The sequence below is a fragment of the Nerophis ophidion genome, linkage group LG06 (assembly GCF_033978795.1).
Source record: "Nerophis ophidion isolate RoL-2023_Sa linkage group LG06, RoL_Noph_v1.0, whole genome shotgun sequence".
In the NCBI taxonomy this organism is placed as follows: domain Eukaryota; kingdom Metazoa; phylum Chordata; class Actinopteri; order Syngnathiformes; family Syngnathidae; genus Nerophis; species Nerophis ophidion.
Genome location: NC_084616.1, coordinates 6,139,618 through 6,166,758, shown reverse-complemented (window position 1 = coordinate 6,166,758; position 27,141 = coordinate 6,139,618). Strand labels below are relative to the sequence as shown.

Below are 27,141 nucleotides of genomic sequence, written 5' to 3'. Positions count from 1 at the left end.
CTGCTGTCTTGGATCCACTTGAACTGAACTCTCGCGGCTGTGTTGGAGCCACTGTGGATTGAACTTTCACAGTATCATGTTAGACCCGCTCGACATCCATTGCTTTCGGTCCCCTAGAGGGGGGGTTGCCCACATCTGAGGTCCTCTCCAAAGTTTCTCATAGTCAGCATTGTCACTGGCGTCCCACTGGATGTGAATTCTCCCTGCCCACTGGGTGTGAGTTTTCCTTGCCCTTTTGTGGGTTCTTCCGAGGATGTTGTAGTCGTAATGATTTGTGCAGTCCTTTGAGACATTTGTGATTTGGGGCTATATAAATAAACATTGATTGATTGATTGATTGTATGTCAGCAGGTGATCACATGATGTGTGTGTGTGTGTGTGTATCAAACACAATTGGGAAATCCCCTTCTGTTGACCTATTATGCATGGAAGTGTGTGAAATTACACAATAATTGAGTTGGATGTAAAACACACATTTTTTGTGTTTGAAAAAAGTTACTGTGAATACACAAGGTTGTACAGTGAGTTCCTGATGTAATGTGTAGCTTTCACCAGCAGGTGTCCCTGTGGCCTGGCAGGCAGTCGTCGGATGGTTGTCATGGCAACGCACCTTGTTGTCAGAGAGTAGTTTGGAATGAAATGAGAAAAATGTCACAATCGGCGAGGGTTCCCGGGCTGAACGTGATTCCGCATTCCCCCTCTGTGTCAGAGCAGCCATGGATCACACGCTATTAGTGGTGGACGCTTCCAGCTGGACTGTGACATAATTGGCTGTTCGAGGTCTCTTATCATGGAGCAGACCTGCAGGAGGCCATGATGCTAAGTGCTTATTAGCGCTTGAAGTGCATCTTCCGAGCCATGCTTTTGTTTGCGGTAGCTGCTGCCTTGCATTCACACTAGCAACCCAACCCACTGTTGGTCCACCAAAGACTGACAAAAGTGTCCATTTAGCATACTTTCTGATTCCCACCACTTTTTCTGCAGGCGAGCTACTTTTCAATTGACCAACTCGAGGGGATCTACCTCATTTATATATATCATTTATATTTATTTATTTATGAAAGAGACATTTTTGTAAACAAGTTAAATGTGTTTAATGATAATACAAGCATGTGTAACACATATAGATGTCTTTCTTTCACCAAGACAAGAATATAAGTTGGTGTATTACCTGATTCTGATGACTTGCATTGATTGGAATCAGACAGTAATGATGATAACGCCCACATTTTCAAATGGAGGAGAAAAAAAGTTGTCCTTTCTGTACAATACCACATGAAAGTGGTTGGTTTTTGGCATCTAATTCATCCAGCTTCAATACACTTTACAAGAAAAACATTGGCGGCAAATTCCGTAGCTTGCTTGATTGACATTCACGGCACCCGAGGGTCTTGTGAGATGACGCTGGCTGCTGCCAGGTCATTATTATGAAAAAATGACAGAGAGGAAGGCGAGAAACACTTTTTATTTCAACAGACTTTCACGCCGTCCCTTCCGTCAAAACTCTAAAGGCCGACTGCACATTTCCTATCTTCACAATAAAAGCCCTGCTTCATGCTGCCTGCGCTAACAAAATAAGAGTCTGGGAAAGCTGGCGTGCACAAGTGATGTGCACGCCAGCTTTCTGAGGGATCGCTTGTGCACGCCAGTTTTCCGAGACTCTTATTTTGTTAGCGCAGGCAGCATGAAGCAGGGCTTTTATTGTGAAGATAGGAAATGTGCAGTCGGCCTTTAGAGTTTTGACGGAAGGGACGGCGCGAAAGTCTGTTGAAATAAAAAGTGTTTCTCGCCTTCCTCTCTGTCATATTTTCATAATAATGAACTGGCAGCAGCCAGCGTCATCTCACAAGACCCTCGGGTGCCGTGAATGTCAATCAAGCAAGCGACGGAATTTGCCGCCAATGTTTTTCTTGTAAAGTGTATGGAAGCTGGATGAATTAGATGCCAAAAACCAACCACTTTCATGTGGTATTGTACAGAAAGGACCACTTTTTTTTCTCCTCCATTTGAAAATGTGGGCGTTATCATCATTACTGTCTGATTCCAATCAATGCAAGTCATCAGAATCAGGTAATACAGCAACTTATATTCTTGTCTTGGTGAAAGAAAGACATCTATATGTGTTACACATGCTTGTATTATCATTAAACACATTTAACTTGTTTACAAAAATGTCTCTTTTATAAATAAATAAATATAAATGATATATATAAATGAGGTAGATCCCCTCGAGTTGGTCAATTGAAAAGTAGCTCGCCTGCAGAAAAAGTGTGGGCACCCCTGATTTAGATTGTACAGGATGGAATCAAAAAGTATGCTAAATGGACACTTTTGTCAGTCTTTGGTGGACCAACAGTGGGTTGGGTTGCTAGTGTGACCAATCAAACCGAGCCAGGCGGTCACATGACCATCACAAAGTGGAACCCGACTTAAACAAGTTGAAAAACTTATTGGGGTGTTAGCATTTAGTGGTCAACTGTACGGAATATGTACTGTACTGTGCAATCTACTAATAAAAGTTTCAATCAATCAATCAATCAAAAGTGTAAAGGAAAAAAGACACTTTTTATTTCAACCGTACTTCCCGTCAAAAGCCTAAAGACTGATCGCACAGTTCCTGTCTTCACAATAAAAGCGCCGCTCCATCGCGCCTGCGCTAACAAAATAACAGTCTCCGAAAGCCAGCGCGAACAAGCTAGCAAGCTACGGAGTTTGCCGCCAATGTATTTCTTGTAAAGTGTATAAAAAGGAATATGGAAGCTGGACAAATAAGATGCCAAAAACCAACGACTTTCATGTGGTATTAGACAGGAAGGAGGAACCTTTTTTTTCTCCTCCATTTGAAAACGTGGACGTCTGATTCCAATCAATGCAAGTCATCAGAATCAGGTAATACACCAACTTATATTCTTGTCTTCATGACAGATAGGAATCTATATGTTAAACATGCATGTATATTCATTAAAACACCTTTAACATATCAACAAAAACGGCAAAATAAATAAATATGAATGATATACTGTATATATAAATGTATATATATATATATATATATGATATGTGTGTATGTATATATGAGGTAGATCACCTCGACTTGGTCATTTATAAAGTAATTGATTAACGTTGAAAAACTTATTGGGGTGTTAGCATTTAGTGGTCAATTGTACGGAATATGTACTGTACTGTGCAATCTACTAATACAAGTTTCAATCAATCAATCAATCAATCAATCAATCAATCAATCAATCAATCAATCAATCAATCAATCAATCAATCGATGCCTACTGAGCATATGGTGCTGTTAAGTTATTGTGGCTCAATTTGCCTTAATTTTTTTTATTTTAATGTATTATTATTTAATATATATTATTGTTTTAGTTGCTTAAGAGATATTCCTGGCTCTGAATTTGCTCATTGCTATTTTTATGTTTTTGTGCATTATTTGTTGCCGTCATCATTAAACAAACAGGTTACTCATCAGTTACTCAGTACTTGAGTAGTTTATTCACAACATACTTTTTACTTTTACTCAAGTAAATATTTGGGTGATGTTGCGTTTTGACCCGTTCTTCCTTCGGTCAACGCCCGCAGATTGTTTGATGACACATAAGCTGGTTTTAAATCAATCAGAGACAGAGGTTACTCATTTTGATATTTTATAACCAAAGCGCCTTGGGAGATCAATCTAGATACAACATTTCAAAGCTCGGTCCAAATTGATCTAATCCCTCCTCACTCACTCTCACCCGCCCCTCTTCTTCTCCTCCCTACCTCGGACAGTTGAGATAACAGATTGTTATGTCTTCATTCACACATTCCAAATTCAAGGTCGATGTAAAAGGCTCACACTTTAGCTTTTCTAAAATCTGACTAGGAAATAAAAAGACAACCAAATCCAACAGACTTAAACAGACACAAAATATGCTACTAATTAATCACAATAAAGTCAGAAATTTTCAGCGTGTCATCCCCGGACGAGCCCCCAAATTGTTGCGTTTTGACCCGTTCTTCCCTCGGTCAACGCCCCCAGATTCTTTGATGATTAGTTTTAAATCAATCAGAGACAGAGGTTGCTCATTTTGATATTTTATAACCAAAGCGCTTAGGGAGATCAATCTAGATACAACATTTCAAAGCTCGGTCCAAATTGATCTAATCCCTCCTCACTCACTCTCACCCGCCCCTCTTCTTCTCCTCCCTACCTCGGACAGTTGAGATAACAGTTTGTTATGTCTTCATTCACACATTCCAAATTCAAGGTCTATGTAAAAGGCTACACTTTAGCTGTTCTAAAATCTGACTAGGAAATAAAAAGACAACCAAATCCAACAGTCCCCCTTCAGATCTTCTAAAAAAAGATCTCCCAACACTACTACAATACTTCTAAAGAACCTACCTCACATTGAAGTTTTAGCAAGCTCGCACTAAAATAAAGTAATAGTTATAATTGGGAGTCGGATCGAGGGAGTCCACGTTAATGTGGTCATAGTCAGAAAGGGAAACTAGCCGTTCTCGAATGTTACCACTTTGCTTAACTGGATCGGGGCAATTTGTTCTTCAACAGCGTCACGAGTCAGGTTGGTCAATCTCAGTAGATCACAAGAACATAGTTATTGCGTTCTACATTTTTAGTATCAGTCACAGGGAAAATAGCACCAAAGTTAGGAAGGTTCTCGAAACCTGCACAGGATTCACACCACAATGAAAGTAAACACCACCAGGGTTTCTCATCAAATCAAAGGAGCCCCTTACACTCCTCCTAGATAGAACGTGACGGCGTCGGCAGGAAGTTAAAGAGGCCGATGAAACAGGAGTTACAGGGGGTGTTAATTTGGTACCCATTAGGGTGAGTGGGGTCACCAGTCTAACCATAGCCCAAATGTACAATCTGTGTTCCCCACAATACCAGAATATGTCAGCCCTTGCCCAAGGGCCTATTTTGGAGCCATCTATCAGTGTGGTGCACCAGGAAGGGTCAATGTCACCCAACAGGGACTACTCCTTACTTTTACTCGAGTAATAAATCTCTAAAGTAACAGTACTCTTACTTGAGTACAATTTCTGGCTACTCTGCCCAAATGTACTCAAGGGTGCACTAAAGACGCTGAGATCATTATCCATGCGTTTGTTACGTCTCGCCTCGACTACTGTAACGATTACAGTTGGTACAAAATGCGGCTGCTAGACTTTTGACAAGAACAAGAAAGTTTGATCACATTACGCCTGTACTGTATATACCTTTATATACATATATACATACATATATACCTATACTGTATATACCTTTATTATACATATATACATACATATATACCTATACTGTATATACCTTTATATACATATATACATACATATATACCTATACTGTATATACCTTTATATACATATATACATACATATATACCTATACTGGCTCACCTGCACTGGCTTCCTGTGCACTTAAGATGTGACTTTAAGGTTTTACTACTTACGTATAAAATACTACACGGTCTAGCTCCATCCTATCTTGCCGATTGTATTGTACCATATGTCCCGGCAAGAAATCTGCCTTCAAAGGACTCCGGCTTATTAGTGATTCCCAAAGCCCAAAAAAAGTCTGCGGGCTATAGAGCGTTTTCCGTTCGGGCTCCAGTACTCTGGAATGCCCTCCCGGTAAAAGTTCGAGATGCCACCTCAGTAGAAGCATTTAAGTCTCACCTTAAAACTCATTTGTATACTCTAGCCTTTAAATAGACTCCCTTTTTAGACCAGTTGATCTGCCGTTTCTTTTCTTTTTCTTCTATGTCCCACTCTCCCTTGTGGAGGGGGTCCGGTCCGATCCGGTGGCCATGTACTGCTTGCCTGTGTATCGGCTGGGGACATCTCTGCGCTGCTGATCTGCCTCCGCTTGGGATGGTTTCCTGCTTGCTCCGCTGTGAACGGGACTCTCGCTGCTGTGTTGGATCCGTTTTGGACTGGACTCTCGCGACTGTGTTGGATCCATTATGGATTGAACTTTCACAGTATCATGTTAGACCCGCTCGACATCCATTGCTTTCCTCCTCTCCAAGGTTCTCATAGTCATCATTGTCACCGACGTCCTACTGGGTGTGAGTTTTCCTTGCCCTTATGTGGGCCTACCGAGGATGTCGTGGTGGTTTGTGCAGCCCTTTGAGACACTAGTGATTTAGGGCTATATAAGTAAACATTGATTGATTGATTGATTGAAAGTAGGTCAGTGAGTGAACTGCGACGTGGCGAAGGAACTCTCTGCTTTCATCTCTATTTTAACGCCGCTGGTAGATGTTTTGACCATTCTTCTCTTCAAAGGATGTTCAGTCAACAATAACATCTTATGACAGCGTCTACAATATGAATGAATACATAACATTGATTGACTATCAGCAATCACCAGGATCAATTAGGCCAGCATGTTCAGACCAGTGCGTGTTTTACTTTTTGCAATGTATTTTTCTTCGGCAGATCAACTGGTCTAAAAAGGGAGTCTATTTAAAGGCTAGAGTATACAAATGAGTTTTAAGGTGAGACTTAAATGCTTCTACTGAGGTGGCATCTCGAACTTTTACTGGGAGGGCATTCCAGAGTACTGGAGCCCGAAATGAAAACGCTCTATAGCCCGCAGACTTTTTTTGGGCTTTGGGAATCACTAATAAGCCGGAGTCCTTTGAACGCAGATTTCTTGCCGGGACATATGGTACAATACAATCGGCAAGATAGGATGGAGCTAGACCGTGTAGTATTTTATACGTAAGTAGTAAAACCTTAAAGTCACATCTTAAGTGCACAGGAAGCCAGTGCTGGTGAGCAAGTATAGGTATATATGTATGTATATATGTATATAAAGGTATATACAGTATAGGTATATATGTATGTATATATGTATATAAAGGTATATACAGTATAGGTATATATGTATGTATATATGTATATAAAGGTATATACAGTATAGGTATATATGTATGTATATATGTATATAAAGGTATATACAGTACAGGAGTAATGTGATCAAACTTTCTTGTTCTTGTCAAAAGTCTAGCATGTTAAACATGTTAAAATGTATGTTAAACCATTGTTTTTAGATTTAAAGTTTTCCATTGTTATAATCATGAACACTTGCTTAAAGCACACTTAAAATGTTGTATTTTACCTAGAAAAAGCCTAATGGATTCGGGAGAGACTACACAATGGTTCTGCACTTGAAGAATATGAGCACTTCATCTTACGGTGCTTGGTGGTTTTACCAAAGGACAGGCTTCTTGGTTGCATTGTTTACCACCAGGACCACCTCCTTAAAAAAACATTTCATGCCTCTCTTGTCGGATATTTTTACATTTAGGAATTTAACAATGCATCAAATATTTATCTTCTAGAATTATGAATATATTTGAATACTTTTGCTTAGTTTCTATCACAGTTCAGTAAGTGTTCACTACAGTAAATGTTCCATCCTAAAACACGGGAAATGTATTCATATGAAAAATAAGAGTGTAATCCTGGTTTGTTCCTAAACATTCTCCTGATCCTGGAGCCCCACCTGGTGCCATCAGTTAGTCCAGGCCAACATGTTACAATCTAAACAACCTCCTGATCCTGGAGCCCCACCTGGTGCCATCAGTTAGTCCAGGCCACCATGTTACAATCTAAACAACCTCCTGATCCTGGAGCCCCACCTGGTGCCATCAGTTAGTCCAGGCCACCATGTTACAATCTAAACAACCTCCTGATCCTGGAGCCCCACCTGGTGCCATCAGTTAGTCCAGGCCAACATGTTACAATCTAAACAACCTCCTGATCCTGGAGCCCCACCTGGTGTCAGCAGTTAGTCCAGGCCACCATGTTACAATCTAAACAACCTCCTGATCCTGGAGCCCCTCTTGGTGTCAGCAGTTGGTCCAGGCCACCATGTTCCAATCTCTCAGCCCTGGAGGCTCTCAGAGTTAGTCTGCCTGAGCAAGCTGTGACTTCATGTGTGTGCTGGAGCGAGGGCGAGCAAGAGAGAGAGAGAGAGAGGCAGTGCCAATGCAAGTGTGAAACGGGGACAGGGAAACCTAGAAGGAAACGGCCAGGGTGAGGAGCACAGAGACAAGGTGCTGGATGGTGGAGATGCAATGACTCCATGACTGTATCGCATTACTTCATCATGTCATCAAAAGGCTCGAGCAACCACAACAAACGTCTGGCATGTGAGTAACTCATAACATGTTTTCTGTCTGCTTATTACTCTGTTCCTAAAAAAAACGGCTTACTATAAGTTCACAAATACAATGTGCAATATTTCCTAGGGAACAAACAATATCTATCAAAGACTACTCACTCTGCGAGAGACCCCTCTTTTTGATTTGGCTTTTACTTCATATTTATTCAATTCATTTGACTTTACCTTTTATATTATTTGCTATGAAGTATTTTGTTTAGTTTTATTTATTACACATTTACTGTATATGTATTTACTTACATATAGAGTAATATTTTTACTTTCCAACATTCCGCAGAGGGCGGATAGTGTGTTTCCAGCTACTATTAGTGTGGGGTCTAAGGTGGATAGTGTGTTTCCAGCTACAAGGAGTGTGGGCTCTAAGGTGGATAGTGTGTTTCCAGCTACTAGGAGTGTGGGGTCTAAGGTGGATAGTGTGTTTCCAGCTACTAGGAGTGTGGGGTCTAAGGTGGATAGTGTGTTTCCAGCTACTAGGAGTGTGAGGTCTAAGGTGGATAGTGTGTTTCCAGCTACAAGGAGTGTGGGGTCTAAGGTGGATAGTGTGTTTCCAGCTACTCAGAGTGTGAGGTCTAAGGTGGATAGTGTGTTTCCAGCTACTAGGAGTGTGGGGTCTAAGGTGGATAGTGTGTTTCCAGCTACTCAGAGTGTGGGGTCTAAGGTGGATAGTGTGTTTCCAGCTACTAGGAGTGTGGGGTCTAAGGTGGATAGTGTGTTTCCAGCTACTAGGAGTGTGGGGTCTAAGGTGGATAGTGTGTTTCCAGCTACTAGGAGTGTGGGGTCTAAGGTGGATAGTGTGTTTCCAGCTACTAGGAGTGTGGGGTCTAAGGTGGATAGTGTGTTTCCAGCTACTAGGAGTGTGGGGTCTAAGGTGGATAGTGTGTTTCCAGCTACTAGGAGTGTGGAGTCTAAGGTGGATAGTGTGTTTCCAGCTACAAGGAGTGTGAGGTCTAAGGTGGATAGTGTGTTTCCAGCTACTAGGAGTGTGGGGTCTAAGGTGGATAGTGTGTTTCCAGCTACTAGGAGTGTGAGGTCTAAGGTGGATAGCGTGTTTCCAGCTACTAGGAGTGTGGGGTCTAAGGTGGATAGTGTGTTTCCAGCTACTAGGAGTGTGGGGTCTAAGGTGGATAGTGTGTTTCCAGCTATTCGGAGTGTGGGGTCTAAGTGAATATTGTGTTTCCAGCTACTAGGAGTGTGGGGTCTAAGGTGGATAGTGTGTTTCCAGCTACTAGGAGTGTGAGGTCTAAGGTGGATAGTGTGTTTCCAGCTACAAGGGGTGTGGGGTTTAAGGTGGATAGTGTGTTTCCAGCAACTAGGGGTGTGGGGTCTAAGGTGGATAGTGTGTTTCCAGCTACTCTGAGTGTGGGGTCTAAGGTGGATAGTGTGTTTCCAGCTACTAGGAGTGTGAGGTCTAAGGTGGATAGCGTGTTTCCAGCTACTAGGAGTGTGGGGTCTAAGGTGGATAGTGTGTTTCCAGCTATTCGGAGTGTGGGGTCTAAGTGAATATTGTGTTTCCAGCTACTAGGAGTGTGGGGTCTAATGTGGATAGTGTGTTTCTAGCTACTAGGAGTGTGGAATCTAAGGTTGATAGTGTGTTTCCAGCTATTCGGAGTGTGGGGTCTAAGTGAATATTGTGTTTCCAGCTACTAGGAGTGTGGGGTCTAATGTGGATAGTGTGTTTCCAGCTACTAGGAGTGTGAGGTCTAAGGTGGATAGTGTGTTTCCAGCTACTAGGAGTGTGGGGTCTAAGGTGGATAGTGTGTTTCCAGCTACTAGGAGTGTGAGGTCTAAGGTGGATAGCGTGTTTCCAGCTACTAGGAGTGTGGGGTCTAAGGTGGATAGTGTGTTTCTAGCTACTAGGAGTGTGGAATCTAAGGTTGATAGTGTGTTTCCAGCTATTCGGAGTGTGGGGTCTAAGTGAATATTGTGTTTCCAGCTACTAGGAGTGTGGGGTCTAAGGTGGATAGTGTGTTTCCAGCTACTAGGAGTGTGAGGTCTAAGGTGGATAGTGTGTTTCCAGCTACAAGGGGTGTGGGGTTTAAGGTGGATAGTGTGTTTCCAGCAACTAGGGGTGTGGGGTCTAAGGTGGATAGTGTGTTTCCAGCTACTCTGAGTGTGGGGTCTAAGGTGGATAGTGTGTTTCCAGCTACTAGGAGTGTGAGGTCTAAGGTGGATAGCGTGTTTCCAGCTACTAGGAGTGTGGGGTCTAAGGTGGATAGTGTGTTTCCAGCTATTCGGAGTGTGGGGTCTAAGTGAATATTGTGTTTCCAGCTACTAGGAGTGTGGGGTCTAATGTGGATAGTGTGTTTCTAGCTACTAGGAGTGTGGAATCTAAGGTTGATAGTGTGTTTCCAGCTATTCGGAGTGTGGGGTCTAAGTGAATATTGTGTTTCCAGCTACTAGGAGTGTGGGGTCTAATGTGGATAGTGTGTTTCCAGCTACTAGGAGTGTGAGGTCTAAGGTGGATAGTGTGTTTCCAGCTACTAGGAGTGTGGGGTCTAAGGTGGATAGTGTGTTTCCAGCTACTAGGAGTGTGAGGTTTAAGGTGGATAGTGTGTTTCCAGCTACTAGGGGTGTGAGGTCTAAGGTGGATAGTGTGTTTCCAGCTACTAGGAGTGTGAGGTTTAAGGTGGATAGTGTGTTTCCAGCTACTTGGGGTGTGAGGTTTAAGGTGGATAGTGTGTTTCCAGCTACTAGGAGTGTGAGGTCTAAGGTGGATAGTGTGTTTCCAGCTACAAGGGGTGTGGGGTTTAAGGTGGATAGTGTGTTTCCAGCAACTAGGGGTGTGGGGTCTAAGGTGGATAGTGTGTTTCCAGCTACTCTGAGTGTGGGGTCTAAGGTGGATAGTGTGTTTCCAGCTACTAGTAGTGTGAGGTCTAAGGTGGATAGTGTGTTTCCAGCTACTAGTAGTGTGAGGTCTAAGGTGGATACTGTGTTTCCAGCTACTCGGAGTGTGGGGTCTAATGTGGATAGTGTGTTTCCAGCTACTAGGAGTGTGGGGTCTAAGGTGGATAGTGTGTTTCCAGCTACTAGTAGTGTGAGGTCTAAGGTGGATACTGTGTTTCCAGCTACTCGGAGTGTGGGGTCTAATGTGGATAGTGTGTTTCCAGCTACTAGGAGTGTGGGGTCTAAGGTGGATAGTGTGTTTCCAGCTACTAGGAGTGTGAGGTCTAAGGTGGATAGTGTGTTTCCAGCTACTAGGAGTGTGGGGTCTAAGGTGGATAGTGTGTTTCCAGCTACTAGTAGTGTGAGGTCTAAGGTGGATAGTGTGTTTCCAGCTACTCGGAGTGTGGGATCTAAGGTGGATAGTGTGTTTCCAGCTACTAGGAGTGTGGGGTCTAAGGTGGATAGTTTGTTTCCAGCTACTAGGAGTGTGAGGTCTAAGGTGGATAGTGTGTTTCCAGCTACTCGGAGTGTGGGGTCTAAGTTGGATAGTGTGTTTCCAGCTACTAGGAGTGTGGGGTCTAATGTGGATAGTGTGTTTCCAGCTACTAGGAGTGTGGGGTCTAAGGTGGATAGTGTGTTTCCAGCTACTAGGAGTGTGGGGTCTAATGTGGATAGTGTGTTTCCAGCTACTAGGAGTGTGGGGTCTAATGTGGATAGTGTGTTTCCAGCTATTCGAAGTGTGGGGTCTAAGGTGGATAGTTTGTTTCCAGCTACTAGGAGTGTGAGGTCTAAGGTGGATAGTGTGTTTCCAGCTACTAGGAGTGTGAGGTCTAAGGTGGATAGTGTGTTTCCAGCTACTAGGAGTGTGGGGTCTAAGGTGGATAGTGTGTTTCCAGCTACTCGGAGTGTGAGGTCTAAGGTGGATAGCGTGTTTCCAGCTACTAGGAGTGTGGGGTCTAAGGTGGATAGTGTGTTTCTAGCTACTAGGAGTGTGGAATCTAAGGTTGATAGTGTGTTTCCAGCTATTCGGAGTGTGGGGTCTAAGTGAATATTGTGTTTCCAGCTACTAGGAGTGTGGGGTCTAAGGTGGATAGTGTGTTTCCAGCTACTAGGAGTGTGGGGTCTAAGGTGGATAGTGTGTTTCCAGCTACTCGGAGTGTGAGGTCTAAGGTGGATAGTGTGTTTCCAGCTACTAGGAGTGTGAGGTCTAAGGTGGATAGTGTGTTTCCAGCTACTCGGAGTGTGGGGTCTAAGGTGGATAGTGTGTTTCCAGCTACTAGGAGTGTGGGGTCTAAGGTGGATAGTGTGTTTCCAGCTACTCGGAGTGTGGGGTCTAAGGTGGATAGTGTGTTTCCAGCTATTCGGAGTGTGGGGTCTAAGTGAATATTGTGTTTCCAGCTACTAGGAGTGTGGGGTCTAATGTGGATAGTGTGTTTCCAGCTACTAGGAGTGTGAGGTCTAAGGTGGATAGTGTGTTTCCAGCTACTAGGAGTGTGGGGTCTAAGGTGGATAGTGTGTTTCCAGCTACTAGGAGTGTGAGGTTTAAGGTGGATAGTGTGTTTCCAGCTACTAGGGGTGTGAGGTCTAAGGTGGATAGTGTGTTTCCAGCTACTAGGAGTGTGAGGTTTAAGGTGGATAGTGTGTTTCCAGCTACTTGGGGTGTGAGGTTTAAGGTGGATAGTGTGTTTCCAGCTACTAGGAGTGTGAGGTCTAAGGTGGATAGTGTGTTTCCAGCTACAAGGGGTGTGGGGTTTAAGGTGGATAGTGTGTTTCCAGCAACTAGGGGTGTGGGGTCTAAGGTGGATAGTGTGTTTCCAGCTACTCTGAGTGTGGGGTCTAAGGTGGATAGTGTGTTTCCAGCTACTAGTAGTGTGAGGTCTAAGGTGGATAGTGTGTTTCCAGCTACTAGTAGTGTGAGGTCTAAGGTGGATACTGTGTTTCCAGCTACTCGGAGTGTGGGGTCTAATGTGGATAGTGTGTTTCCAGCTACTAGGAGTGTGGGGTCTAAGGTGGATAGTGTGTTTCCAGCTACTAGTAGTGTGAGGTCTAAGGTGGATACTGTGTTTCCAGCTACTCGGAGTGTGGGGTCTAATGTGGATAGTGTGTTTCCAGCTACTAGGAGTGTGGGGTCTAAGGTGGATAGTGTGTTTCCAGCTACTAGGAGTGTGAGGTCTAAGGTGGATAGTGTGTTTCCAGCTACTAGGAGTGTGGGGTCTAAGGTGGATAGTGTGTTTCCAGCTACTAGTAGTGTGAGGTCTAAGGTGGATAGTGTGTTTCCAGCTACTCGGAGTGTGGGATCTAAGGTGGATAGTGTGTTTCCAGCTACTAGGAGTGTGGGGTCTAAGGTGGATAGTTTGTTTCCAGCTACTAGGAGTGTGAGGTCTAAGGTGGATAGTGTGTTTCCAGCTACTCGGAGTGTGGGGTCTAAGTTGGATAGTGTGTTTCCAGCTACTAGGAGTGTGGGGTCTAATGTGGATAGTGTGTTTCCAGCTACTAGGAGTGTGGGGTCTAAGGTGGATAGTGTGTTTCCAGCTACTAGGAGTGTGGGGTCTAATGTGGATAGTGTGTTTCCAGCTACTAGGAGTGTGGGGTCTAATGTGGATAGTGTGTTTCCAGCTATTCGAAGTGTGGGGTCTAAGGTGGATAGTTTGTTTCCAGCTACTAGGAGTGTGAGGTCTAAGGTGGATAGTGTGTTTCCAGCTACTAGGAGTGTGAGGTCTAAGGTGGATAGTGTGTTTCCAGCTACTAGGAGTGTGGGGTCTAAGGTGGATAGTGTGTTTCCAGCTACTCGGAGTGTGAGGTCTAAGGTGGATAGCGTGTTTCCAGCTACTAGGAGTGTGGGGTCTAAGGTGGATAGTGTGTTTCTAGCTACTAGGAGTGTGGAATCTAAGGTTGATAGTGTGTTTCCAGCTATTCGGAGTGTGGGGTCTAAGTGAATATTGTGTTTCCAGCTACTAGGAGTGTGGGGTCTAAGGTGGATAGTGTGTTTCCAGCTACTAGGAGTGTGGGGTCTAAGGTGGATAGTGTGTTTCCAGCTACTCGGAGTGTGAGGTCTAAGGTGGATAGTGTGTTTCCAGCTACTAGGAGTGTGAGGTCTAAGGTGGATAGTGTGTTTCCAGCTACTCGGAGTGTGGGGTCTAAGGTGGATAGTGTGTTTCCAGCTACTAGGAGTGTGGGGTCTAAGGTGGATAGTGTGTTTCCAGCTACTCGGAGTGTGGGGTCTAAGGTGGATAGTGTGTTTCCAGCTACTAGGAGTGTGGGGTCTAAGGTGGATAGTGTGTTTCCAGCTACTAGGAGTGTGGGGTCTAAGGTGGATAGTGTGTTTCCAGCTACTAGGAGTGTGGGGTCTAAGGTGGATAGTGTGTTTCCAGCTACTAGGAGTCTGGGGTCTAAGGTGGATAATGTGTTTCCAGCTACTAGGAGTGTGGGGTTAAAAGTGGATAGTGTGTTTCCAGCTACTAGGAGTGTGGGGTTTAAGGTGGATAGTGTGTTTCCAGCTACTAGGAGTGTGGGGTTAAAAGTGGATAGTGTGTTTCCAGCTACTAGGAGTGTGGGGTCTAAGGTGGATAGTGTGTTTCCAGGTACTAGGAGTGTGAGGTCTAAGGTGGATAGTGTGTTTCCAGCTACTAGGAGTGTGGGGTTTAAGGTGGATAGTGTGTTTCCAGCTATTAGGAGTGTGAGGTCTAAGGTGGATAGTGTTATTCCAGCTACTTGGAGTGTGAGGTCAAAGGTGGATAGTGTGTTTCCAGCTACTAGGAGTGTGGAGTCTAAGGTGGATAGTGTGTTTCCAGCTACTAGGAGTGTGGAGTCTAAGGTGGATAGTGTGTTTCCAGCTACTAGGAGTGTGGGGTCTAAGGTGGATAGTGTGTTTCCAGCTACTAGAAGTGTGGGGTCTAAGGTGGATAGTGTGTTTCCAGCTACTAGGAGTGTGGGGTCTAAGGTGGATAATGTTTTTCCAGCTACTAGGAGTGTGGGGTCTAAGGTGGATAGTGTGTTTCCAGCTACTAGGAGTGTGGGGTCTAAGGTGGATAGTGTGTTTCCAGCTACTAGGAGTGTGGGGTCTAAGGTGGATAATGTTTTTCCAGCTACTAGGAGTGTGGGGTCTAAGGTGGATAGTGTGTTTCCAGCTACTAGGAGTGTGGGGTCTAAGGTGGATAGTGTGTTTCCAACTACTAGGAGTGTGGAGTCTAAGGTGGATAGTGTGTTTCCAGCTACTAGGAGTGTGGGGTCTAAGGTGGATAGTGTGTTTCCAGCTACTAGAAGTGTGGGGTCTAAGGTGGATAGTGTGTTTCCAGCTACTAGGAGTGTGGGGTCTAAGGTGGATAATGTTTTTCCAGCTACTAGGAGTGTGGGGTCTAAGGTGGATAGTGTGTTTCCAGCTACTAGGAGTGTGGGGTCTAAGGTGGATAGTGTGTTTCCAGCTACTAGGAGTGTGGGGTCTAAGGTGGATAGTGTGTTTCCAGCTACTAGGAGTGTGAGGTCTAAGCCGGATAGTGTGTTTCCAGCTACTAGAAGTGTGGGGTCTAAGGTGGATAGTGTGTTTCCAGCTACTAGGAGTGTGGGGTCTAAGGTGGATAGTGTGTTTCCAGCTACTCGGTGTGTGGGGTCTAAGGTGGATGGTGTGTTTTCAGCTACTAGGAGTGTGGGGTCTAAGTGAATATTGTGTTTCCAGCTACTAGGAGTGTGGGGTCTAGGGTGGATAGTATGTTTTTAGCTAATAAGAGTCTGGGGTCTAAGGTGGATAGTGTGTTTCCAGCTACAAGGAGTGTGAGGTCTAAGGTGGATAGTGTGTTTCCAGCTACTTGAAGTGTGAGGTCTAAGGTGGATAGTGTGTTTCCAGCTACTAGGAGTGTGGGGTCTAAGGTGGATAGTGTGTTTCCAGCTACTAGGAATGTGGGGTCTAAGGTGGATAGTGTGTTTCCAGCTACTAGGAGTGTGAGGTCTAAGGTGGATAGTGTGTTTCCAGCTACTAGGAGTGTGGAGTCTAAGGTGGATAGTGTGTTTCCAGCTACTAGGAGTGTGGAGTCTAAGGTGGATAGTGTGTTTCCAGCTACTAGGAGTGTGGGGTCTAAGGTGGATAATGTTTTTCCAGCTACTAGGAGTGTGGGGTCTAAGGTGGATAGTGTGTTTCCAGCTACTAGGAGTGTGGGGTCTAAGGTGGATAGTGTGTTTCCAGCTACTAGGAGTGTGGGGTCTAAGGTGGATAGTGTGTTTCCAGCTACTAGGAGTGTGGGGTCTAAGGTGGATAGTGTGTTTCCAGCTACTAGGAGTGTGGAGTCTAAGGTGGATAGTGTTATTCCAGCTACTTGGAGTGTGAGGTCAAAGGTGGATAGTGTGTTTCCAGCTACTCGGTGTGTGGGGTCTAAGGTGGATAGTGTGTTTCCAGCTACTCGGTGTGTGGGGTCTAAGGTGGATAGTGTGTTTTCAGCTACTAGGAGTGTGGGGTCTAAGGTGGATAGTGTGTTTCCAGCTACTCGGTGTGTGGGGTCTAAGGTGGATAGTGTGTTTCCAGCTACTCGGTGTGTGGGGTCTAAGGTGGATAGTGTGTTTCCAGCTACTCGGTGTGTGGGGTCTAAGGTGGATAGTGTGTTTCCAGCTACTCGGTGTGTGGGGTCTAAGGTGGATAGTGTGTTTCCAGCTACTAGGAGTGTGGAGTCTAAGGTGGATAGTGTGTTTCCAGCTAGTAGGAGTGTGGGGTCTAAGGTGGATAATGTTTTTCCAGCTACTAGGAGTGTGGGGTCTAAGGTGGATAGTGTGTTTCCAGCTACAAGGAGTGTGAGGTCTAAGGTGGATAGTGTGTTTCCAGCTACTTGAAGTGTGAGGTCTAAGGTGGATAGTGTGTTTCCAGCTACTAGGAGTGTGGGGTCTAAGGTGGATAGTGTGTTTCCAGCTACTAGGAGTGTGGGGTCTAAGGTGGATAGTGTGTTTCCAGCTACTAGGAGTGTGGGGTCTAAGGTGGATAGTGTGTTTCCAGCTACTAGGAGTGTGGGGTCTAGGGTGTATAGTATGTTTTTAGCTAATAAGAGTCTGGGGTCTAAGGTGGATAGTGTGTTTCCAGCTACAAGGAGTGTGAGGTCTAAGGTGGATAGTGTGTTTCCAGCTACTAGGAGTGTGGGGTCTAAGGTGGATAGTGTGTTTCCAGCTACTAGAAGTGTGGGGTCTAAGGTGGATAGTGTGTTTCCAGCTACTAGGAGTGTGGGGTCTAAGGTGGATAATGTTTTTCCAGCTACTAGGAGTCTGGGGTCTAAGGTGGACAGTGTGTTTCCAGCTACTCAGAGTGTGGGGTCTAAGGTGGATAATGTTTTTCCAGCTACTAGGAGTCTGGGGTCTAAGGTGGATAGTGTGTTTCCAGCTACTAGGAGTGTGGGGTCTAAGGTGGATAGTGTGTTTCCAGCTACTAGAAGTGTGGGGTCTAAGGTGGATAGTGTGTTTCCAGCTACTAGGAGTGTGGGGTCTAAGGTGGATAATGTTTTTCCAGCTACTAGGAGTGTGGGGTCTAAGGTGGATAGTGTGTTTCCAGCTACTAGGAGTGTGGGGTCTAAGGTGGATAGTGTGTTTCCAGCTACTAGAAGTGTGGGGTCTAAGGTGGATAGTGTGTTTCCAGCTACTAGGAGTGTGGGGTCTAAGGTGGATAGTGTGTTTTCAGCTACTAGGAGTGTGGGGTCTAAGTGAATATTGTGTTTCCAGCTACTAGGAGTGTGGGGTCTAGGGTGGATAGTATGTTTTTAGCTAATAAGAGTCTGGGGTCTAAGGTGGATAGTGTGTTTCCAGCTACAAGGAGTGTGAGGTCTAAGGTGGATAGTGTGTTTCCAGCTACTTGAAGTGTGAGGTCTAAGGTGGATAGTGTGTTTCCAGCTACTAGGAGTGTGGGGTCTAAGGTGGATAGTGTGTTTCCAGCTACTAGGAATGTGGGGTCTAAGGTGGATAGTGTGTTTCCAGCTACTAGGAGTGTGAGGTCTAAGGTGGATAGTGTGTTTCCAGCTACTAGGAGTGTGGAGTCTAAGGTGGATAGTGTGTTTCCAGCTACTAGGAGTGTGGAGTCTAAGGTGGATAGTGTGTTTCCAGCTACTAGGAGTGTGGGGTCTAAGGTGGATAATGTTTTTCCAGCTACTAGGAGTGTGGGGTCTAAGGTGGATAGTGTGTTTCCAGCTACTAGGAGTGTGGGGTCTAAGGTGGATAGTGTGTTTCCAGCTACTAGGAGTGTGGGGTCTAAGGTGGATAGTGTGTTTCCAGCTACTAGGAGTGTGGGGTCTAAGGTGGATAGTGTGTTTCCAGCTACTAGGAGTGTGGAGTCTAAGGTGGATAGTGTTATTCCAGCTACTTGGAGTGTGAGGTCAAAGGTGGATAGTGTGTTTCCAGCTACTCGGTGTGTGGGGTCTAAGGTGGATAGTGTGTTTCCAGCTACTCGGTGTGTGGGGTCTAAGGTGGATAGTGTGTTTTCAGCTACTAGGAGTGTGGGGTCTAAGGTGGATAGTGTGTTTCCAGCTACTCGGTGTGTGGGGTCTAAGGTGGATAGTGTGTTTCCAGCTACTCGGTGTGTGGGGTCTAAGGTGGATAGTGTGTTTCCAGCTACTCGGTGTGTGGGGTCTAAGGTGGATAGTGTGTTTCCAGCTACTCGGTGTGTGGGGTCTAAGGTGGATAGTGTGTTTCCAGCTAGTAGGAGTGTGGGGTCTAAGGTGGATAATGTTTTTCCAGCTACTAGGAGTGTGGGGTCTAAGGTGGATAGTGTGTTTCCAGCTACAAGGAGTGTGAGGTCTAAGGTGGATAGTGTGTTTCCAGCTACTTGAAGTGTGAGGTCTAAGGTGGATAGTGTGTTTCCAGCTACTAGGAGTGTGGGGTCTAAGGTGGATAGTGTGTTTCCAGCTACTAGGAGTGTGGGGTCTAAGGTGGATAGTGTGTTTCCAGCTACTAGGAGTGTGGGGTCTAAGGTGGATAGTGTGTTTCCAGCTACTAGGAGTGTGGGCTCTAGGGTGTATAGTATGTTTTTAGCTAATAAGAGTCTGGGGTCTAAGGTGGATAGTGTGTTTCCAGCTACAAGGAGTGTGAGGTCTAAGGTGGATAGTGTGTTTCCAGCTACTAGGAGTGTGGGGTCTAAGGTGGATAGTGTGTTTCCAGCTACTAGGAATGTGGGGTTTAACGTCGATAGTGTGTTTCCAGCTACTAGGAGTCTGGGGTCTAAGGTGGATAGTGTGTTTCCAGCTACTAGGAGTCTGGGGTCTAAGGTGGACAGTGTGTTTCCAGCTACTCAGAGTGTGGGGTCTAAGGTGGATAGTGTGTTTCCAGCTACTAGGGGTGTGGGGTCTAAGGTGGATAGTGTGTTTCCAGCTACTAGGGGTGTGGGGTCTAAGGTGGATAGTGTGTTTCCAGCTACTCAGAGTGTGGGGTCTAAGGTGGATAGTGTGTTTCCAGCTACTAGGAGTGTGGGGTCTAAGGTGGATAGTGTGTTTCCAGCTACTCAGAGTGTGGGGTCTAAGGTGGATAGTGTGTTTCCAGCTACTCGGAGTGTGGGGTCTAAGGTGGGTAGTGTGTTTCCAGCTACTAGGAGTGTGGGGTCTAAGGTGGATAGTGTGTTCCCAGCTACTAGAAGTGTGGGGTCTAAGGTGGATAGTGTGTTTCCAGCTAGTCGGAGTGTGGAGTCTAAGGTGGACAGTGTGTTTCCAGCTACTCGGAGTGTGGGGTCTAAGGTGGATAGTATGTTTCCAGCTACTAGGAGTGTGGGGTGTAAGGTGGATAGTGTGTTTCCAGCTACTAGGAGTGTGGAGTCTAAGGTGGATAGTGTGTTTCCAGCTACTAGGAGTGTGAGGTTTAAATTGGATAGTGTGTTTCCAACTACTAGGAGTGTGGGGTCTAAGGTGGATAGTGTGTTTCCAGCTACTTGGAGTGTGAGGTCAAAGGTGGATAGTGTGTTTCCAGCTACTAGGAGTGTGGGGTCTAAGGTGGATAGTGTGTTTCCGGCTACTAGGAGTGTGGAGTCTAAGGTGGATAGTGTGTTTCCAGCTACTAGGAGTGTGGGGTCTAAGGTGGATAATGTTTTTCCAGCTACTAGGAGTGTGGGGTCTAAGGTGGATAGTGTGTTTCCAGCTACTAGGAGTGTGGGGTCTAAGGTGGATAGTGTTATTCCAGCTACTTGGAGTGTGAGGTCAAAGGTGGATAGTGTGTTTCCAGCTACTAGGAGTGTGGGGTCTAAGGTGGATAGTGTGTTTCCAGCTACTAGGAGTGTGGAGTCTAAGGTGGATAGTGTGTTTCCAGCTACTAGGAGTGTGGGGTCTAAGGTGGATAGTGTGTTTCCAGCTACTAGAAGTGTGGGGTCTAAGGTGGATAGTGTGTTTCCAGCTACTAGGAGTGTGGGGTCTAAGGTGGATAATGTTTTTCCAGCTACTAGGAGTGTGGGGTCTAAGGTGGATAGTGTGTTTCCAGCTACTAGGAGTGTGGGGTCTAAGGTGGATAGTGTGTTTCCAGCTACTAGGAGTGTGGGGTCTAAGGTGGATAATGTTTTTCCAGCTACTAGGAGTGTGGGGTCTAAGGTGGATAGTGTGTTTCCAGCTACTAGGAGTGTGGGGTCTAAGGTGGATAGTGTGTTTCCAACTACTAGGAGTGTGGAGTCTAAGGTGGATAGTGTGTTTCCAGCTACTAGGAGTGTGGGGTCTAAGGTGGATAGTGTGTTTCCAGCTACTAGGAGTGTGGGGTCTAAGGTGGATAGTGTGTTTCCAGCTACTAGGAGTGTGGAGTCTAAGGTGGATAGTGTGTTTCCAGCTACTAGGAGTGTGGAGTCTAAGGTGGATAGTGTGTTTCCAGCTACTAGAAGTGTGGGGTCTAAGGTGGATAGTGTGTTTCCAGCTACTAGGAGTGTGGGGTCTAAGGTGGATAATGTTTTTCCAGCTACTAGGAGTGTGGGGTCTAAGGTGGATAGTGTGTTTCCAGCTACTAGGAGTGTGGGGTCTAAGGTGGATAGTGTGTTTCCAGCTACTAGGAGTGTGGAGTCTAAGGTGGATAGTGTGTTTCTAGCTACTAGGAGTGTGGAGTCTAAGGTGGATAGTGTGTTTCCAGCTACTAGGAGTGTGGAGTCTAAGGTGGATAGTGTGTTTCCAGCTACTAGGAGTGTGGGGTCTAAGGTGGATAGTGTGTTTCCAGCTACTAGAAGTGTGGGGTCTAAGGTGGATAGTGTGTTTCCAGCTACTAGGAGTGTGGGGTCTAAGGTGGATAATGTTTTTCCAGCTACTAGGAGTGTGGGGTCTAAGGTGGATAGTGTGTTTCCAGCTACTAGGAGTGTGGGGTCTAAGGTGGATAGTGTGTTTCCAGCTACTAGGAGTGTGGGGTCTAAGGTGGATAATGTTTTTCCAGCTACTAGGAGTGTGGGGTCTAAGGTGGATAGTGTGTTTCCAGCTACTAGGAGTGTGGGGTCTAAGGTGGATAGTGTGTTTCCAACTACTAGGAGTGTGGAGTCTAAGGTGGATAGTGTGTTTCCAGCTACTAGGAGTGTGGGGTCTAAGGTGGATAGTGTGTTTCCAGCTACTAGAAGTGTGGGGTCTAAGGTGGATAGTGTGTTTCCAGCTACTAGGAGTGTGGGGTCTAAGGTGGATAATGTTTTTCCAGCTACTAGGAGTGTGGGGTCTAAGGTGGATAGTGTGTTTCCAGCTACTAGGAGTGTGGGGTCTAAGGTGGATAGTGTGTTTCCAGCTACTAGGAGTGTGGGGTCTAAGGTGGATAGTGTGTTTCCAGCTACTAGGAGTGTGAGGTCTAAGCCGGATAGTGTGTTTCCAGCTACTAGAAGTGTGGGGTCTAAGGTGGATAGTGTGTTTCCAGCTACTAGGAGTGTGGGGTCTAAGGTGGATAGTGTGTTTCCAGCTACTCGGTGTGTGGGGTCTAAGGTGGATAGTGTGTTTTCAGCTACTAGGAGTGTGGGGTCTAAGTGAATATTGTGTTTCCAGCTACTAGGAGTGTGGGGTCTAGGGTGGATAGTATGTTTTTAGCTAATAAGAGTCTGGGGTCTAAGGTGGATAGTGTGTTTCCAGCTACAAGGAGTGTGAGGTCTAAGGTGGATAGTGTGTTTCCAGCTACTTGAAGTGTGAGGTCTAAGGTGGATAGTGTGTTTCCAGCTACTAGGAGTGTGGGGTCTAAGGTGGATAGTGTGTTTCCAGCTACTAGGAATGTGGGGTCTAAGGTGGATAGTGTGTTTCCAGCTACTAGGAGTGTGAGGTCTAAGGTGGATAGTGTGTTTCCAGCTACTAGGAGTGTGGAGTCTAAGGTGGATAGTGTGTTTCCAGCTACTAGGAGTGTGGAGTCTAAGGTGGATAGTGTGTTTCCAGCTACTAGGAGTGTGGGGTCTAAGGTGGATAATGTTTTTCCAGCTACTAGGAGTGTGGGGTCTAAGGTGGATAGTGTGTTTCCAGCTACTAGGAGTGTGGGGTCTAAGGTGGATAGTGTGTTTCCAGCTACTAGGAGTGTGGGGTCTAAGGTGGATAGTGTGTTTCCAGCTACTAGGAGTGTGGGGTCTAAGGTGGATAGTGTGTTTCCAGCTACTAGGAGTGTGGAGTCTAAGGTGGATAGTGTTATTCCAGCTACTTGGAGTGTGAGGTCAAAGGTGGATAGTGTGTTTCCAGCTACTCGGTGTGTGGAGTCTAAGGTGGATAGTGTGTTTCCAGCTACTCGGTGTGTGGGGTCTAAGGTGGATAGTGTGTTTTCAGCTACTAGGAGTGTGGGGTCTAAGTGAATATTGTGTTTCCAGCTACTAGGAGTGTGGAGTCTAAGGTGGATAGTGTGTTTCCAGCTAGTAGGAGTGTGGGGTCTAAGGTGGATAATGTTTTTCCAGCTACTAGGAATGTGGGGTCTAAGGTGGATAGTGTGTTTCCAGCTACAAGGAGTGTGAGGTCTAAGGTGGATAGTGTGTTTCCAGCTACTTGAAGTGTGAGGTCTAAGGTGGATAGTGTGTTTCCAGCTACTAGGAGTGTGGGGTCTAAGGTGGATAGTGTGTTTCCAGCTACTAGGAGTGTGGGGTCTAAGGTGGATAGTGTGTTTCCAGCTACTAGGAGTGTGGGGTCTAAGGTGGATAGTGTGTTTCCAGCTACTAGGAGTGTGGGGTCTAGGGTGGATAGTATGTTTTTAGCTAATAAGAGTCTGGGGTCTAAGGTGGATAGTGTGTTTCCAGCTACAAGGAGTGTGAGGTCTAAGGTGGATAGTGTGTTTCCAGCTACTTGAAGTGTGAGGTGTAAGGTGGATAGTGTGTTTCCAGCTACTAGGAGTGTGGGGTCTAAGGTGGATAGTGTGTTTCCAGCTACTAGGAATGTGGGGTTTAACGTCGATAGTGTGTTTCCAGCTACTAGGAGTCTGGGGTCTAAGGTGGATAGTGTGTTTCCAGCTACTAGGAGTCTGGGGTCTAAGGTGGACAGTGTGTTTCCAGCTACTAGGAGTGTGGGGTCTAAGGTGGATAGTGTGTTTCCAGCTACTAGGGGTGTGGGGTTTAAGGTGGATAGTGTGTTTCCAGCTACTAGGAGTGTGGGGTTTAAGGTGGATAGTGTGTTTCCAGCTACTAGGAGTGTGGGGTCTAAGGTGGATAGTGTGTTTCCAGCTACTAGGAGTGTGGGTCCAAGGTGGATAGTGTGTTTTCAGCTACTAGGAGTGTGGGTCTAAGGTGGATAGTGTGTTTCCAGCTACTAGGAGTGTGGGGTCTAAGGTGGATAGTGTGTTTCCAGCTACTAGGAGTGTGGGGTCTAAGGAGGATAGTGTGTTTCCAGTTACTAGGAGTGTGGGGTCTAAGGTGGATAGTGTGTTTCCAGCTACTAGGAGTGTGGGGTCTCAGGTGGATAGTGTGTTTCCAGCTACTAGGAGTGTGGGGTCTAAGGTGGATAGTGTGTTTCCAGCTACTAGGAGTGGGGGGTCTAAGGTGGATAGTGTGTTTCCAGCTACTAGGAGTGTGGGGTCTAAGGTGGATAGTGTGTTTCCAGCTACTAGGAGTGTGGGGTCTAAGGTGGATAGTGTGTTTCCAGCTACTCGGAGTGTGGGGTCTAAGGTGGATAGTGTGTTTCCAGCTACTAGGAGTGTGAGGTCTAAGGTGGATAGTGTGTTTCCAGCTACTCGGAGTGTGGGGTCTAAGGTGGATAGTGTGTTTCCAGCTACTAGGAGTGTGGGGTCTAAGGTGGATAGTGTGTTTCCAGCTACTAGGAGTGTGGGGTCTAAGGTGGATAGTGTGTTTCCAGCTACTCGGAGTGTGGGGTCTAAGGTGGATAGTGTGTTTCCAGCTACTAGGAGTGTGGGGTCTAAGGTGGATAGTGTGTTTCCAGCTACTAGGAGTGTGGGGTCTAAGGTGGATAGTGTGTTTCCAGCTACTAGGAGTGTGAGGTCTAAGGTGGATAGTGTGTTTCCAGCTACTCGGAGTGTGGGGTCTAAGGTGGATAGTGTGTTTCCAGCTACTAGGGGTGTGGGGTCTAAGGTGGATAGTGTGTTTCCAGCTACTCGGAGTGTGGACTCTAAGGTGGATGGTGTGTTTCCAGCTACTCGGAGTGTGGGGTCTAAGGTGGATAGTGTGTTTTCAGCTACTAGGAGTGTGGGTCTAAGGTGGATAGTGTGTTTCCAGCTACTAGGAGTGTGGAGTCTAAGGTGGATAGTGTGTTTCCAGCTACTAGGAGTGTGGGGTCTAAGGTGGATAGTGTGTTTCCAGCTACTAGAAGAGTGGGGTCTAAGGTGGATAGTGTGTTTCCAGCTACTAGGAGTGTGGGGTCTAAGGTGGATAATGTTTTTCCAGCTACTAGGAGTGTGGGGTCTAAGGTGGATAGTGTGTTTCCAGCTACTAGGAGTGTGAGGTCTAAGGTGGATAATGTTTTTCCAGCTACTAGGAGTGTGGGGTCTAAGGTGGATAGTGTGTTTCCAGCTACTAGGAGTGTGGGGTCTAAGGTGGATAGTGTGTTTCCAGCTACTAGGAGTGTGGGGTCTAAGGTGGATAATGTTTTTCCAGCTACTAGGAGTGTGGGGTCTAAGGTGGATAGTGTGTTTCCAGCTACTAGGAGTGTGGGGTCTAAGGTGGATAGTGTGTTTCCAGCTACTAGGAGTGTGGAGTCTAAGGTGGATAGTGTGTTTCCAGCTACTAGGAGTGTGGGGTCTAAGGTGGATAGTGTGTTTCCAGCTACTAGAAGTGTGGGGTCTAAGGTGGATAGTGTGTTTCCAGCTACTAGGAGTGTGGGGTCTAAGGTGGATAATGTTTTTCCAGCTACTAGGAGTGTGGGGTCTAAGGTGGATAGTGTGTTTCCAGCTACTAGGAGTGTGGGGTCTAAGGTGGATAGTGTGTTTCCAGCTACTAGGAGTGTGGGGTCTAAGGTGGATAGTGTGTTTCCAGCTACTAGGAGTCTGGGGTCTAAGGTGGATAGTGTGTTTCCAGCTACTAGGAGTGTGGGGTCTAAGGTGGATAGTGTGTTTCCAGCTACTCGGAGTGTGGGGTCTAAGGTGGATAGTGTGTTTTCAGCTACTAGGAGTGTGGGGTCTAAGTGAATATTGTGTTTCCAGCTACTAGGAGTGTGGAGTCTAAGGTGGATAGTGTGTTTCCAGCTAGTAGGAGTGTGGGGTCTAAGGTGGATAATGTTTTTCCAGCTACTAGGAGTGTGGGGTCTAAGGTGGATAGTGTGTTTCCAGCTACAAGGAGTGTGAGGTCTAAGGTGGATAGTGTGTTTCCAGCTACTTGAAGTGTGAGGTCTAAGGTGGATAGTGTGTTTCCAGCTACTAGGAGTGTGGGGTCTAAGGTGGATAGTGTGTTTCCAGCTACTAGGAGTGTGGGGTCTAAGGTGGATAGTGTGTTTCCAGCTACTAGGAGTGTGGGGTCTAAGGTGGATAGTGTGTTTCCAGCTACTAGGAGTGTGGGGTCTAGGGTGGATAGTATGTTTTTAGCTAATAAGAGTCTGGGGTCTAAGGTGGATAGTGTGTTTCCAGCTACAAGGAGTGTGAGGTCTAAGGTGGATAGTGTGTTTCCAGCTACTTGAAGTGTGAGGTGTAAGGTGGATAGTGTGTTTCCAGCTACTAGGAGTGTGGGGTCTAAGGTGGATAGTGTGTTTCCAGCTACTAGGAATGTGGGGTTTAACGTCGATAGTGTGTTTCCAGCTACTAGGAGTCTGGGGTCTAAGGTGGATAGTGTGTTTCCAGCTACTAGGAGTCTGGGGTCTAAGGTGGACAGTGTGTTTCCAGCTACTAGGAGTGTGGGGTCTAAGGTGGATAGTGTGTTTCCAGCTACTAGGGGTGTGGGGTTTAAGGTGGATAGTGTGTTTCCAGCTACTAGGAGTGTGGGGTTTAAGGTGGATAGTGTGTTTCCAGCTACTAGGAGTGTGGGGTCTAAGGTGGATAGTGTGTTTCCAGCTACTAGGAGTGTGGGTCCAAGGTGGATAGTGTGTTTTCAGCTACTAGGAGTGTGGGTCTAAGGTGGATAGTGTGTTTCCAGCTACTAGGAGTGTGGGGTCTAAGGTGGATAGTGTGTTTCCAGCTACTAGGAGTGTGGGGTCTAAGGAGGATAGTGTGTTTCCAGTTACTAGGAGTGTGGGGTCTAAGGTGGATAGTGTGTTTCCAGCTACTAGGAGTGTGGGGTCTCAGGTGGATAGTGTGTTTCCAGCTACTAGGAGTGTGGGGTCTAAGGTGGATAGTGTGTTTCCAGCTACTAGGAGTGGGGGGTCTAAGGTGGATAGTGTGTTTCCAGCTACTAGGAGTGTGGGGTCTAAGGTGGATAGTGTGTTTCCAGCTACTAGGAGTGTGGGGTCTAAGGTGGATAGTGTGTTTCCAGCTACTCGGAGTGTGGGGTCTAAGGTGGATAGTGTGTTTCCAGCTACTAGGAGTGTGAGGTCTAAGGTGGATAGTGTGTTTCCAGCTACTCGGAGTGTGGGGTCTAAGGTGGATAGTGTGTTTCCAGCTACTAGGAGTGTGGGGTCTAAGGTGGATAGTGTGTTTCCAGCTACTAGGAGTGTGGGGTCTAAGGTGGATAGTGTGTTTCCAGCTACTCGGAGTGTGGGGTCTAAGGTGGATAGTGTGTTTCCAGCTACTAGGAGTGTGGGGTCTAAGGTGGATAGTGTGTTTCC

General features: G+C 46.0%; 1 protein-coding gene across 1 annotated transcript in view; it reads left to right on the top strand.

Moving 5' to 3' along the window:
- The first annotated feature begins 7,726 nt into the window (after nucleotides 1-7,726).
- LOC133554101 (dysbindin-like) overlaps nucleotides 7,727-27,141 on the top strand; it is a 55,888-nt gene continuing 36,473 nt past the window's right edge. Inside the window, exon 1 of the mRNA XM_061902502.1 lies at nucleotides 7,727-8,183. Coding sequence (XP_061758486.1) covers nucleotides 8,117-8,183 — 67 coding nt within the window. The 5' untranslated portion in view covers nucleotides 7,727-8,116. The remainder of the gene's footprint in view (nucleotides 8,184-27,141) is intronic.